This window comes from Leopardus geoffroyi, chromosome B2 (genome assembly GCF_018350155.1).
Source record: "Leopardus geoffroyi isolate Oge1 chromosome B2, O.geoffroyi_Oge1_pat1.0, whole genome shotgun sequence".
NCBI lineage: Eukaryota > Metazoa > Chordata > Mammalia > Carnivora > Felidae > Leopardus > Leopardus geoffroyi.
The window spans coordinates 70,136,075-70,151,912 of record NC_059332.1 but is presented as its reverse complement, the minus strand read 5'-3'; the positions used below and the strand labels follow the sequence as shown (position 1 = coordinate 70,151,912).

The following is a 15,838-nucleotide window of genomic DNA, read 5'->3' as shown; positions in this document are numbered from 1 at the left end:
CTTTTGCGTCTGGCTTATTTTTCTTAGCCTAGTATTTTTCAGGTTCATCCATGCTGTTGTATGTATCATTGATTCAATACATTTTACAGTATTCTACTGAAAAGGTAGAAGATAACTTGCTTATTGATTCTCCTGTCAATGGAGATATGAGTTACTTCCAGATTGATACTCAAAATTAAAAATGCTATGTACATTCCTGAACAGCTGTTTATGTCAACATAGTTGTTGAATTGCTCAGCCATATGGTAAGTGTATAATTAACTTTCTGAGAAACTGCCAGTCTGCTTTACGTTCCCAGTAGCAATTTATGAGCTCCTGCAACCCCACCAAAATTTAGTATTAGTCTTTGTAATTTTAGCCATTCTGGCCAGTGTTCGTTCAGTGCGTTTCTCTGATGACTGATGATATTGTGTGTTATTCATGTATTTATTGGCCATTAAAATATCTTCTTTTCTGTGTTCAAATCTTTTGCTTATTCAGTTGTTTTTGGTCCATACTTTCTCAATTGGATTACCTTAGCTATGTCTAAAATTCATTAACCATATGTGGGTGGTTCTATTTCAATATTATCTATTTGGTAGCTTTCTGTAAACTAAGATTTTCTATATTCCTGATCATGTTGACTGTAAATATAGTTCTACTTCGTCCTTCCTAAAAGTACATTAGCCTAACTGAAATGGCTGGGATCTCTAGCACAGTGCTACATAGAAGTGATGAGAGAGACTATCCATACCTGATTTACAGTTTTGGAAGAAAAACATTCAGTCTTTTTTACCACTGGGTATTTCTGGAGGTTTCTCATAGAAAAAAACTTTGATCATGTTTAGAAATTTTCCTTCTATTCTTATATGTTTTGTTTTTGTTTTTGTTTTTTTAAGTCATAAAAGGGTGGTGAATTTTGCCAAGTGCCTTTTCTGCATATACTGAGATCACATGAATTTTCTTGGTAAGTCTGTTAATACTGTGGATTATATTCATTGTTTTATGAATGTGAAAACAACATTTAATTCCTGGGATAAATCCCACCTGATCATCATGTATTATTCTTTTTATATGTTGCTGGATTCTGTTTACTAATATGCAGTAAGGCTTTTACTTCTATGAATATAGAAGATACTGGTCTGAGTTTGTGTTTTTCTTGTGATGTCTTTCTTTTTGATACTGAGGCAATGCTGATCTCATAAGGAGTTAGGAAATCTTCCCTACTCTCTCTTGTAAAAAGTTTGTGTAAGAGTGCTATTATTTCTTCTTCAAATGTATGATGGCAGAATACATTTGGCACTAGAGTTGTATTTGTGGCAAGGTTTATAATTTTAAATACAATATTTAATTAGAATAGGGTAATTTATGTTTTCTACTACCAGTTTTGGGAATTTTAATCTTTCAAGGAATGTGTATGTTAACCTAAATTATTGATTACTGGCAAAGATTTTTTTCATATTTATACTGACCTGTTATGTTTTTAATAGCTTTATCAATATATACTGCTCTTATTTTTATATTTAAATTTCCTGTTTTTCCCCTTATTATTCATGTTTTCTTCTAACATATTTATAAGAGCTGTTGGGACCTGTATGCCAATTCTAGTATTTCTGTCCTTTCTGGTTCTATTTCAATTAACTGATTTTTTTTTCTCATGGCTGTGGGTTATACATTCTTCTTCACATGTTTAAATTTCTGAATGGATGCTAGACATTAATGATATCATGTTGTCGACTAGCTGTGAATCAGCAAGATCCTTTTCAAAGTTTGTTTCTAAGCTTTGTTAGAATCATTCTACCATAGCTTTTATCCTACGGCTATACATTACCATATGGTTAAGTTGTAAACTTTTAGGGTCTCTACTCAACGCCCAGAGTATTAAATAAGGTCTTGCCATTATGGCTGGATAGAATGTGGATGGTCCCAACCACTTGTGTGTTGTTCAGTTCACAGCTTCTTGGCAGTAGTTCTTTTCTCAGCAGTTTTTCCTTCTTTGGCCTTGTGGAATGTCTTCCTGCACAGGTGCAACTTAGTAGTCAACGAATAATCAAGAAAGCCTCTATGTAAATTTCTCGAGCTCTTCTTCACAATTTTCTTCTCTCCATGACCATGACCCAGAAATAATACCTACATCAGTACTCCTGAACAGTTCAACTCCATACTGGGCTAAAACTTATAAACCATGAGATCATGACCTGAGCCAAAGTTGGACAGTTAACCAACTGAGCCACCCAGAAGTCCCTCACATTCTCTTTTAGAACCTCCAAGAAATTATATTTGTTTTAAATAATTAGGTATTTTGATAGCTATGCTTTTCAAAAAAAAGAGATATGCTTTTTTTTTTTAATTTTTTTTTAACGTTTATTTATTTTTGAGACAGAGGGAGACAGAGCATGAATGGGGGAGGGGCAGAGAGAGAGGGAGACACAGAATCCGAAACAGGCTCCAGGCTCTGAGCAGTCAGCACAAAGCCCGACGCGGGGCTCGAACTCACATACCACAAGATCGTGACCTGAGCTGAAGTCGGACGTTTAACCGACTGAGCCACCCAGGCGCCCCAAAAGAGATATGCTTTTTTAAAAAATCACCTTAATATGCAAGTTTGGGGGGCAAATCACCAGTTAAGAGTCGCATGCAGTTAAGACTAAATAAATGAAGAATGTGAATAGCATAAAATACTATTGAGTCACTAAAAATCACATTACTTTAGGCAATCAAAATCATGAACAGTGTTAATGATATACTTTTACACAAGAAAGCAGAATACAAAACTATGTGCTGTATGATACAAATATTTTGGGGACCAAAAACTCTTAAGAGTTAAAAAGAAAACTGGAAAGACATAAAATGTGTAGTGTGGTATTAACATTAATATTTTTACTTATGGATTTTCTGCATAATCCACATTATATGAAATAAATATATATTACTGTATATTTGACAACAATTTTATTTTACTTTACATTTATTTTGAGAGACACAGAGAAAGAGAGAGAGAGAGAGAGAGAGAACGTGTTCACATGAGCATGGGTAGAGCAGAAAGAGAGGGAGAGAGAGAATCCCAAGTAGGCTCCACTCTAAGCCCCAACATGGGGCTCCATCTCATGAATCTCAAGATCACGACCTGAGCTGAAATCAAGAGTTGGACGCTCAACTGATGAGCCACCCAGAGGCTCCTGACAAATATTTTAAACCACTTAAGTCTGACATTTAACAGCCATCTAACATACATATTGAAATAAAGCTTGTCTTCTTTTCTTTGTTCATATATTCTTTCCCATTCCACCTTACTTTTCTCTGAGACCCTGTTCTCTTTCTGACTTCATGATTGCCATATATTTGTGGTATTTCCCAAATTTTTAGGTATGCCCCTTTCCTTTCTTTCAAATTTTAATTTCATATTTCCCTGTGCCTACATTTAGATTAATTCAGTTTTTCCTCAAATTCAATATATCTAAACTAAACTTATTCTCTTCACGAATAAACATTCCTTCCTGATTACCTAATTCTTCTCAACAACATCATTTTTCTTATCTCTTAGTTTTACAGTATTAACTTTTCCAGTGATTCTCCTCTCTCCTTCACATTAAATTTCTCCTCAAGTCCCTTTGGATAACACCACTTATATACAGTGGTTATCTCTTTTGCTGCTTGTGGAAGCTTTATTGTATTGACAGTCCCAAATAAATGGCTTCCCTCTATTCACACCCTTTGCCCTGTGTTCTGTGTTCTGCCCTGTGTCCTACTCTGATTCCATCTCTTAAAAGAATCTTACTGAATCTCTGAACCTTATATATGGACTTATATACTGGACTGACTATATCAATAGCCATTCTGTCATCTTTTTAGAGTAACAAAGCTGAAAAAGCATAAACTACATTATCTTTTTTAGTTGAATTATAATAGACAAACAATGGTATATTAATTTCAGATAAACAAGACAGTGATTTGATATTTTTTTTCATTAGGAAATGATCATCATGATAGGTCTAGTTACCATCTATTACTACATAAAATTTATAATATTATTGACTATATTCTCTATGTTATACATTACATTCCCATGACAAATTTATTTCATAACTGGAAGTTTGTATCTCTTAGTCCCCTTCACCCATTTTTCCTGTCCTCTCACCTCCCTTCATTCTGGTAACTGCCAGTTCTCTAAGAGTCTGTTTTTGTTTTGTTTGTCCATTTGTTTTGTTTTAGGTTCCATATATAAGTTAAATCATACTTATATGATTTTATCTGTCTCATTTGTTTCACTTAGCATGATACCTTCTACCACCCTCCCTGTTGTCACGAATGACAAGATTTCATTCTTTTATTTTTTCCCGCTGAGCAATATTCCGTTGTGTGTGCTGTGTGTATACCAGCTCTTCCTTATCAATTCATTTATCAATTGACACATATGCGGTGTTCATATCTTGGCTATTGTAAATAATGCTGCAATGAACACAGGGATATATATATCTTTTCAAATTAGTGTTATCATTTTGTTCAAATAAATACTCAGAAGTGACACTGCTATTCATACAGTAATTCTATTTTTAATTTTTTGAAGACCCTTGATACTTCTATCCATAGGCGTTGCACCAACTTATATTCTTACCATCAGTATGAGAGAGTCCCCTGCTTATATTCTCAGCAACACCTGTTATTTCTTATCTTTTTGATACCAGCCATTCTGATAGGTGTGAGGTGATATCTCACTGTGGTTTTGATTTGCATTTCCCCAATGATTAGTAATGCTGAGTTTCTTTTCATGTTGTTGTTGGCTATCTGTATGCCTTTTTTGCAAAAATATTTATTCAGATCCTATGCCCATTTTTAAGTGAGTATTTTATTGTTGCTATTGAGTTGTGGGAGTTCTTTTGATATTAACACCTTAGCCAATATATCATTTACAAGTATCTTTTCCCATTCAGTAGGTTGTTTTTTCATTTTGTTAATGGTTTCTTTCACTGTGCACAAGCTTTTTGTTTGATGTCGTACCATTTATTTTTTCTTTTATTGTGCATGAGGAGACATATCCAAGAGAAAACTTCTTAGACTGATGTCAAAGCAGAAATACGTATATTTTCTTTTAGAAGCTTATTTTTTCAGGTCTTACATTTAAGTCTTTAAACCATTTTGAGCTTATTTTTGTGTATGGTGTAAGAAAGAGATCTAGTTTCATTTTTATTAATTTATTTATTTTTGAGAGGGAGAGTGAGCACAAGCTGGGGAGGGGCAGAGTGAAAGGAGACAGAGAATCCCAAGCAGGCTCTGTGTTGTTAGCATAGAGTCCAATACAGAACTCAAACTCATGAACTGTGAGATCATGACCTGAGCCGAAATCAAGAGTCTGACACTTAACTGACTGACCCACACAGGAGCCCCTAGCTTCATTATTTTGCATGTAGTTGTCCAGTTTTCTCAACACCATTTATTGAAGAGACTGTCTTTTCCCCATTGCATATTCTTGTCTCCTTTGTGGTAGATTAATTGATCATATAAGTGTGAGTTTATTTCTGGGCTCCCTATCCTGTTCCATTGATCTATGTGTTGCTTTTTATACAAGTACTATAACTATTTTGATTATTATAGCTTTGTTAGTACAGTTTGAAATCTGGGAGTGTGACACCTTCACATATTTTTATTTCTTGAGACTACTTTGGCCTTTTGGGGGTCTTTTGTGGTTCCATACAAATTTTATGATTACTTATTCTAGTTCTGTGAAAAAATTCATTAGAATTCTGATAGGGATTCCATTGAGTCTACAGTTTGCTTTGAGTAGTATGGATATTTTAACAATATTAGTTCTTCTAACCTATGGACACAATATATCTTTCCATTTATTTCTGTCACTTTCAATTTCTTTCACCAGTGACTTATATTTTCAGTGTACTGGTCTTTCACCTCCTCGGTTAAATTTACTCCTTGATATTGTATTCTTTTTGATGCAATTTTTAAATGAGATTGTTTTCTTAATTTCTCTCTCTGATACTTCATTATAATTATATAGAAACACAGCAGATTTTTGTTTATTGATTTTGTATCCTACAACTTTACTGAATTCATTCTAATAGTTTTTTGGTAGAGTCTTTAGGGTTTTCTATCTATAATATCATGTCATCTGCAAATAGCAACAGTTTTACTTTTCCAGCTCTAAGTTGGATGTATTTTATTTCTTTTCTTGCCTAATTGCTAGAGATATAACATCCTACAGTATGTTGAAAGAAGTGAATAATGGGTATCCTTGTTCCTGATCTTAGAGGAATAGCTTAGTAGCTTTCAGCTTTTCACCTTTAGGTATGTTAGCTGTGGTTTGTCATACATGGCCTTTATTATGTTGCAATGCATTCCCTCTGCACCTACCTTTGTTGAAAGTTTTTAATCATAAATGATGATGAATTTTGTCAAATGCTTTTTCTGCATCTATTGAGATGATACGATTTTTATACTTTGTTTGTTAATGTGGTGTATCCCATTGATTGATTTGTGGATGTTACACCATCCTTGCATCCCTGGAATGAATCCCAGTTGGCCATGGAGTATGATATTTTTAATGTATTGTTGAGTTTGGTTTGCTAACATTTTGTTGAGGATTTTTGCATCTATGTTCATTAGGAATATTGGCCTGTAATTTTCTTTTTCATGTGTCTTTGTGGTTTTGGTATCAGGGTAATGCTGGCCTTGTAAAATGAGTTTAGAAGTGTTCCATCTTCCTCAATTTTTGTAATAATTTGAGAATATGTATTAACTCTTCTTTAAATGTTTGGTAGAATTCACCTGTGAAGCTATCTGGTCCTAGACTTTTGTTTGTTGAGAGCTCTAATGACTAGTTTCGTTTTGTTACTAACAATTGGTCTGTTCAGATATTCTGTTTCTTCCTGATTTAGTCTTGGAAGATTGTATGTTTCTAGGAATTTAGGCATTTCTTCTAGTTTGTGTAAATTGTTGGTATATAATTGTTCATAGTATTATCTTATGACCCTTTGTATTTCTGTGGTACTGGTTGTAATTTCTCTTCTGTCTGTTTTTATTTATTTGAGCTCTCACTCTTTTTCTTGACGAATCTGGGTTAAGGTTTGCTAATTTTATCTTTTAAAAAATGAACTCTTAGTTTTATTGATGTTTTCTCTTGTGTTTTCTTTTGTATCTATTTAATTTATTTCTATTTTTATTTTTATTATTCCCTTCCTTCTACTGACTTTGGGCTTTTTTGGCTGTTTGGTTCTTCTTTTTCTAGTTCCTTTAGCTGTAACGTTAACATTGTTTTTTGAGATTTTTTTTTCATTTCTTGAGGTAGGCCTGTATCATTATGAACTTGCCTCTTAAAACTGTCCTAAATATTTTAGAGCATTGCATTCCCATTGTCATTTGTCTCTATGTACTTTATTTCCTCTTAATTTCTTCATTGACACATTGGTTGTTTAGTAGTATGTTGTTTAACATCCACAGGTGTGTTTTTTCACCTTTTACTTAAAATTGATTTCGTTTCATACTGTTTTGGTAAAAAAAAAAAAAAAGATGTTTGATATAACTTCAATCTTCTTAAATTTATTAAGATTTGTTTTGTGGCCTAACATGTGATCTGTCCTGGAGAATGCTCCATGAGCACCTGAAAATAATGTGTTTTGGATGGTGTGTTCTGTATATGTCTATTAAGTCCATCTGGTCCAAAGTGTCATTTAGATCCTCTGCCTCCTGATTAATTTTCTGTCTGTATGATCTATCCATTGAAGTAAGTGGTCTCTTAAATTTTGTTGTTCAGTTTGTATGATTTATACTACCCTGTCTTTCAGATTGCTGGTCCATTCTTTTCCATCCTCTAATCTGCTGTTGATTCCATCTAGTGTATTTTTCATTTCAGTTATTGCATTTTTCAGCCCTGATTGGTTCCTTTTTATATTGTTTGTCTCTTTGTTAAAGATTTCACTGTGTTTATCCATTCTTCCCCCAAGTTCAGTGAGCACCTTTGTGACTCTTACTTTGAACTCTTTATAAAATGGAGACTGCTTATGTTAATTTTACTTAGTTTTTTCCCCTGAGGTTTTGTCTTGTTCTTTCATTTGGAACATATTCCTCTGTTTCCTCATTTTGCTTGGCTCTCTGCATTTGTTTCTATGTCTTAGGTAGTCAGCTATACTTCCTGGTTTTGAAAGTAGTGTACTGATGTTCAAGGCATTCTTTGGGGCACAGAAATGCAATACTTCCTGTTCTTCAGAATAAGGCACTCCAGTGGGTGTCGTCTGTGTGGACTGTGTGTGGTCCCCAGTGGCTGGTTAAGAGTCCCAGCTGCAGCTGCTGTGGGCATACTGATGGGTGGGTTTAGTTCTTGGTGTTGCTGGCTGGGATGCCTGTCGGCAAGTGTTGTGGATTTGTTGCTGGGTAGGGCTCTTCCTTCCTTCTCTGAGGCAGAAGTTGCTTTGAAGGAGTCCTGATCCTGGATAAGGCTGCCCACCATGTATGGCAGGGTGGGAGCCACGTTGGAAGGACAGCTGCCAGGGTAGGTGGGTTTGGTCAGGGCAGCCACAGAACACCAGGGTGGGTCACACAGTGCTATCAAGGTTGATGGAGAGTGTTCAGAACTGGCATGGGCCAACTAGGCTGAAGAAGGATAAGAAAAATTGTGCCTGCCAATACTTCTGTCCCCAGAGGACGTTCCTACAGATCCCTGACCCTTCAGCATGCCCTAAAAGTAGTCGATAAATGTCCTTCACTTAAGGCCCAGGTACTTTACAAACTGCTGCCTCTGTGTTGGGTCCAAGAATGAGTAAGATTGTCTGTAGGCCAATCCTACAGGCCTCCAGCTCTCCTGAAGCTAAGCCCTACTGATTTTCAAAGCCAGATATTAAGGGAACTTACCTTTTTGGTACATATCCTTGAAGGGAGGAGGTGCTCAATGTGGACTTTAACTTCACTCCAGGAAGGACCTCCACACCTGTGATATCTCTCCCATTTGTGGGATGGTGTGCTGGGGGTCTGGGTCCCAACCAGACTACCTCTCTGCCCCTATTCTTCTTGATGTGGCTTTTTCTTTATATCTTTAGCTGTGTTAAAGTTGTTCTGATAATCTTCAGTTTCTTCTCCAACACAGTTGCTCTATATGTAGTTATTGCCTGGTGTGTCCATGAGAGGAGGTAAGCTCAGGATCTTCCTATCTTGACATCTTGAACCTTCTCCTCTGTATTTTGTTAAACTATATTTCCTATACTCTCTTGCTGGTAGGGTTATGAATATAAAGTTGGTTTAGAAACAAATTCACTCACAAAAACTTTGTAGTTCAAACTGAATCACATAGTGAGACAGGTACAGCACAGGTCACACATTTGTCTGTTGTACATTCTGGCAGGACTGTTTTCTGGAACCTGTGACTGTAGCAGCATCTCCTTGATTTATTAAGAAGCTTCCTGGTCATGATGGCAAAGGCAGCAACTCCTTTGGTAGTCAAGTTCTGCTGTGTGATTATGGGAGTCATTCATGAAAGTACAGCCTGAAATTTCTTTCCTCAGCCCTCTCAACAATCCATAGCTACTCATGCATCCTTTCTGCTTAAAATGGCTAAAGTGGATATTGTCATATACTATAAGAATACCAACTAATGGTTTCCTTGTCTTTAAACAAGGAAACCAACTAATTGTTTCCTTACCAACTAATAGTTTCTTTGTCTCCTTGATGGAGAAAATTTATGTAAAGCATGTTAATACCCTATTTATCACCTGCCATAAAGTAGTTATTGTTCCATTGTTATCCTTCTTCCCAAGTGACTTAACAATCAAGATGCCTGGGTTTGAATTACGGCTTTAGCATATGTTCTTTCTGCAATCTTGGTCAAGTTGCTTAACCACTCTAAGGTTTTATTTCTTTATCTATATATTAGGTAAAAGGTACAATTACTTCATGGAGATTCGTGAAAATTAAATGAGAATATGTAAATAAAAATTTCTTGTCTGTACTTCGTTATTTTCCATACAAGCAATCTAATTTCATCAAGTCATTTCCCACAAGGCTTCCTGTTTTTAAATTCCATGACCTTACCTTGCACTTTCAGAATGCTGGGCACACATTTTAAAAAGTACAGCCAGTGCCTCTATTTTCTGTTATCTTCTGCTTTTCAAATACATTTTTCAAGTTGTTCCTTTTCCATGACATCTTTTCAGGGACCTGCAACCTACCTTGATCACTTCCTTGATGTTGGAGCTTCTACAAACACCAGCAAGTGTTTTAGCACTTCACTGTTTTTTTTCATTTAGTAAATGTGTCTTCTTTCTTTCTCAAATGCACTTTTAGCCCCTTAATACCAGTAACAATTACTTAAAAAAATCTAACAGAGCACTTAAGAGAGTTTACCATTTAGTAGTCATCTAGATGATTTATCATGTCACTCACCGAATTCAATTAGATTAAATGGTATTTTTGGAATATATTATTAAATGTAGGGAACTTAGACGTAAGCAATTGGTGAAATATTATGTAAAATTATATACATATTTTTCTAATTAAATTTTTTCTTTTTTACCCAAACGTTTCTTCCTGTCTCTGATTTCCTTTAATTGTGCTTCATTCTATCACAGAAACAGTAATGGTATTAAAAATTGGCAAAGTGAACACATGATATACCAGTGTCAACATGAAAATAAAGGAATGACTTCTGTTCCTTAGACACGTTTGTCAGCATTGATGTAAGAGTTTGCACAGATAAGAGAGCTGAGAGCACGGGTTTTCAACCCTGGCTGCAAATTGGGATGCCTGAAGAGCTTTAATAATACCAATACCTGCATCTTAAATCCAGATACTTCCTTTTGACCAAACTAGCATATGGCTTAACAATAGGGTATTTAAAAGTTAACCAGATGATTCTCATGAGCAATTAGAAATAAAAACCACTGGTTAGAGGCTGTTCTTCATACAGCATCCTTTCCTATTCACTTTCCTCTCAATGTTTTGCTCTAGGAACATGATGCCTGATTAGAGAGATTTAAGGCCATTCATCTAAGCATTCCTTGTCACCAGTGGTACCTTTGGCACATATATGCATGTAAGGGTGATAAGATGGTATTATTTTGAAAACTATTTTCTGAAAATATCTTTACAATTTTAGTAGACAGTAATTTTATTCACATACTTTGGGGAAAAAAGGTAATGAAACTAAAATATCAGCCGGGCAAGAAGAATAGAGAGGAGAAAAGGAAAGAAAAGTCTATAGCTGTATTAAATAAATAAGAGTTACAGTTTCGGGTTACATGTACCTGATTGATGGTACCCAGAATGTCAGTGAAGCTGTTTACTTCTGATAAAAGCTGAGATATTATAGATTTTCTCAACAAGCTGCAACTTCCCAGGGTTACCAGACTCTGAGACACATGGTGCTGCACCTGAAACTAAAGATAAAAATGAATAGGTTTCTACTTTCTATCAAGTCAAGTCAAAATATATTTAGTGGGCATTTTCTAAGACTTCATTACTGAATTCATACTGTCAGGAGTATAAAAAGTGTCAACATAATTCTGGGTCAGTCTTAAGCGAAATTATGAAATAGACACATTATAACTATATAAGTAATAACATCTTCTATAGCAGTTAATATTTTGAAATGTATGACAAAGTGCTGAAATATAAGTTTTAGCTGAAATATCAAAATAAATAATTATATTTTGATGATAGACCATATATAGAATGAATGAATAAAAAAATAAAAGAGATGATAAAAGTCTTAAGTGCTTATCTATTAGATATAAGGATAGGTATAGATATATATAAAAAGTGAAAGAATGGAGTTTGAAAATGTCTTTTGGGATAGCTGTTGGTGCACTGAATCCTAACTCCACACTGGAGAGACAGGTAGAAGGACTTCTCTATTCTCCATAAGTCAGGAGAGAGGCATTTGACAGAGAGGAGAAAAATGTAGAACTATAAATTTTCATCCAGAGGCAGCAAAAAGTACTCACGACTAAACAAATATAAAAGGACATTAGGAGACAACAAACTATATCCCATACAATTATTAAGAGAAAGGCCATCTGATTATAAATCACATTAAAGTTATATATAAATCATAGCTGGAACTTCATTAAATATACCCTTTAATATATTTTGGAGAAAGGAAGCTTCAGAAGTATCTTAAAGAAATAGCACATACCTTGTCATGTTAAAATCATATTAAGGAGACATTGCTTTTGTATATAAAATGTTTAAATGATAATGTTAAGTAAATAATGGTCTATGAAATTAGGAAATATCACCTGTGTCCTTTAAGATAAACACTTAATGTAGATATTTCTCAAATAGATATTTTAATAATATACCTTAAAATTTAATCAATGACAGTAAATGGTGAACATATTAGAGTTCAAAAGAAATTTCTATTATAAATACAGATTTATGTAACTAGTTCTTAGTAATAGTTTCCTAAGTCAACTTGTCAACTCAATACTAAAACCACATTGATTTGTTACCATAAGAAATCATAGTTATTTATCATTATTATTTCTTAATAATGTAACTGGCTAAGACACCCTCTGTAGCTCTCCACTGCCAGTTTTTTGCAGATTTTTCACATTTTTGTTTGTACCTGAAAAAAGAATACTCCTATATAAACTCTAAAAAAATATTCGGTTGAGTATTCCACTGATGCTTTAGTTGTACTTATGTCTTTTCTTAATATTTAATTCTTTAGGAGATAAAGTGCAGAAAAAATTCACAGTAAAATAAAAGATACTTTAGACAGTGGGAATGAAATTACGAGGGTATTAACAAGGTTAGGTTTGTGGACTCTGGAACCTAACTGCCTGAGTCAAATGTCACCTCTACTGCTTATTAACTTTTACTAGCAAGTTACCTTTTTTAATGTTTGAGCTTCCACACCTGCAAAATAATGATTGTGATAGCACCCACTTCAGCTGTTGTGCATATTAATTTAGACAGTAAAAATGGCTAACACAGTGCCAGGCATTTAATAAGTGTTCAATAAGTGTCACATGTTATAATGTAAAAGCACTGAAGGATACAGAAATTTAATTTATTGAACCCGGAAAAGTTAAATACTAGTAATAAAATAAAAATAAATGTTTTTTCTAGAGTTAATACAATCCTATTAGAGAACACTGATAAGAAGAAAAATTCATCATAAACACCTTTTCCAGAATCTAGATAGGAATTGTTACTGTCTCCCCAATATGACTGAGGTTTGTAAGAGAACAAAGACTAAGTATATAACGGTTAAGGTAATGTAAAATTCTGTTAACGTTTTATAAAAATGGCTTCTATACTTCTTTACATTTTAATTGACACTTGCCCTTTTGAAAACACAGTGGAACTTTGAAAGAGGCTGGCATGGAGGCTAGGGCTTACATCATACAATATACAAGTGGCTACTGTGGTGGAAAACATGGAAGGTCTCACTCAATACTTACGCTATCTTTTTCTACTCTAGCACATCTTCCTGTATTTCAGGGACTGGAAAGTTATTAATAATTTCCCCCAGATTCCTGTGCAGTTAGAATTTTGGATATTATTTGAGTTCTGCCCATCGGAAGTACTCACTTGAGATTTTTATTTAGAAGAACATTACGGAAGAAGAGAAGCAGGGCAGCATGCATTCTGTTAGTGACGACTGGCAGAGGGGACATCGTTTTGGCTCATCCTGCAGCTGGTTCAAAGCTTCCTACTTTTGCAAATTCTTAATCCTGATGGAAGCAGTAGGATGCTACCTTGGTGGCTTAGTGGTTTGGGAGTCATTCCGGTAAACTCAGCCTTCTCAAATAATTGTGAACTCAGCCAAATCAAACGTGCGTTGATCTACATATTCCACTGGAGGATTCACACAACCCAGTGCTGACATTTAAGTCTTGAAATATGCAGAGGCGGAAATTCCTACCACATGTTCAATACATTTGCCTATCTGATCTGTGTAAAAGATAGAAGGATCTTGGAGAATGGCAGTGAATTAGCACAGATTTCATCAGGGGTAGTTCTACTGTTCCAGTTGTAGTTTCTTTCTTAGCACAATCAACACTGCTTCTGATATTGTTAGACAGGTCTTAATCTGGGAATATATTTTATTATCCCAATAAGGATAGAATGAAGCAGCTTGCATTCACCTAATGAGACATTCAGTATAATTTTTCTGTCCTATTTAAGGCCATGTCAACTTGCTGGGCTCTGTGTCATTACTTAGTTCATAGGACTGTGATCATGAAAACATTCCACAGAACATCATGCTGGTGTACTGTATTGATATCATGCTGATATGGCAATTGTTTTAAAGTCCCTGGTAAAAAAAAACATGCATTACAAGAGTGGACCCCAGGATTCAGGTACCTGATACACCTGGGACGTTTCTGGGTCTGATGCATGTTAGAATACCCCTTCAAAGTGAAAAAACAGATTGCTTTTGTATGTATTTCCTATCAGTAATAAAAACATATTAATACTTGATGGGAATTTGTGGATATTTGGGGCAGCATATATTCATTTAGGCTTACCATTTGGATGGAAACACTGAGTAAATCCTGTCTATAAACTTTGAGAAGAGCCCAGAGTCATATAAAGATCTCTAGCTGGTCTAAGTTGAGGAACAGGAAGCTCTGCCACTTGGGCCTTACGACAATAATATCTAACGTTCTTGGAGTTCATCAGTAACTTTATGAAGCCTGTAGCTGATTGTAATAAGAAAATCACAAAGAAAATTACACTTGGTTTGGGAAGAAAGTCAAACCTTTCTTGGCAAATAAGTATAATCTTACACACGCACACACACACATACATACATATAACTATTTGGTCCTACAAGAGATTAAATAACTGCCTGATCATGGGACACCGATTAGTCACATATGCCCAAAGCTGCTCATTTGAACAGTGGTACCTAAAGTCAGTTATACACAGCATCACTCTGCCATCAAGTAGCTACACTATATATAAAATCATGATCAAGCAGGAAATAAAAGCAGAAGTGGTACTTGAACAGTTAGTTCCAACTAGAATACCACTCCTTATAAGGTTGAGTTATAAGAAATTTATGTTCTAAACCAGTGACAAATATATGATGCTCTTTCTCTGATACCCAGAATACATGAGTTCAGGAACCAAGGTATGAAAGAGACTGAGAACTCTCAATATTACATCTAATGATTCATTGGTAAAGTATTCTTTACACCCTTGTGACTGGATTCTGGTTTAGAAGTCTAAATAAACAAGTAAGAATGGTTTCTACTAAAGAACGCCACAGGGGCGCCTGGGTGGCACAGTCGGTTAAGCGTCCGACTTCAGCCAGGTCACGATCTCGCGGTCCGGGAGTTCGAGCCCCGCGTCAGGCTCTGGGCTGATGGCTCAGAGACTGGAGCCTGTTTCCGATTCTGTGTCTCCCTCTCTCTCTGCCCCTACCCTGTTCATGCTCTGTCTCTCTCTGTCCCAAAAATAAATAAACGTTGAAAAAAAAAAAAAAAAGAACGCCACAATTGTTTCATGAATTGCAGGCTGAAATTTCCACCTGGCTATATGAAGTTCTTTGTGCCACCCTATCAATAGCAAATAGGACATTCCTATGTTGGCTAGAGCAATTGATCTCTGGTTGAGGAAAACAGGCATTTAAAACACAATGGCAGCAGGGAAGATTGTATTTGGAAGCCAGGCGTTACCTGGTATGAATGTCCAAGTAATATAAGCAAATAGAATATTATAGCAACCTCATGAGGCAAGACCACCAAAAGGCCAGATCCTTCAGAGATGAAACTGTGGGTAAATCCAATTAATTGAGGTTCTGGCTAAGGACAAGTGGAGGGTATAACTTCAGTGGAGGAAGAAAGTCAATATAAATCGTAGATTTATAACTAGTTGTACAACTGAAGGCCATAGAGGGTTACTTTTC

At 35.3% G+C, this 15,838-nt stretch overlaps 1 protein-coding gene across 1 annotated transcript in view; it reads right to left on the bottom strand.

The window, feature by feature from the left end:
* Nucleotides 1-15,838, bottom strand: part of MEI4 (meiotic double-stranded break formation protein 4) — a 215,012-nt gene that overhangs the window by 60,599 nt on the left and 138,575 nt on the right. The window contains exon 4 of the mRNA XM_045498835.1: nt 11,220-11,351. Within this exon, the coding sequence (XP_045354791.1) occupies nt 11,220-11,351 (132 nt within the window). The remainder of the gene's footprint in view (nt 1-11,219; nt 11,352-15,838) is intronic.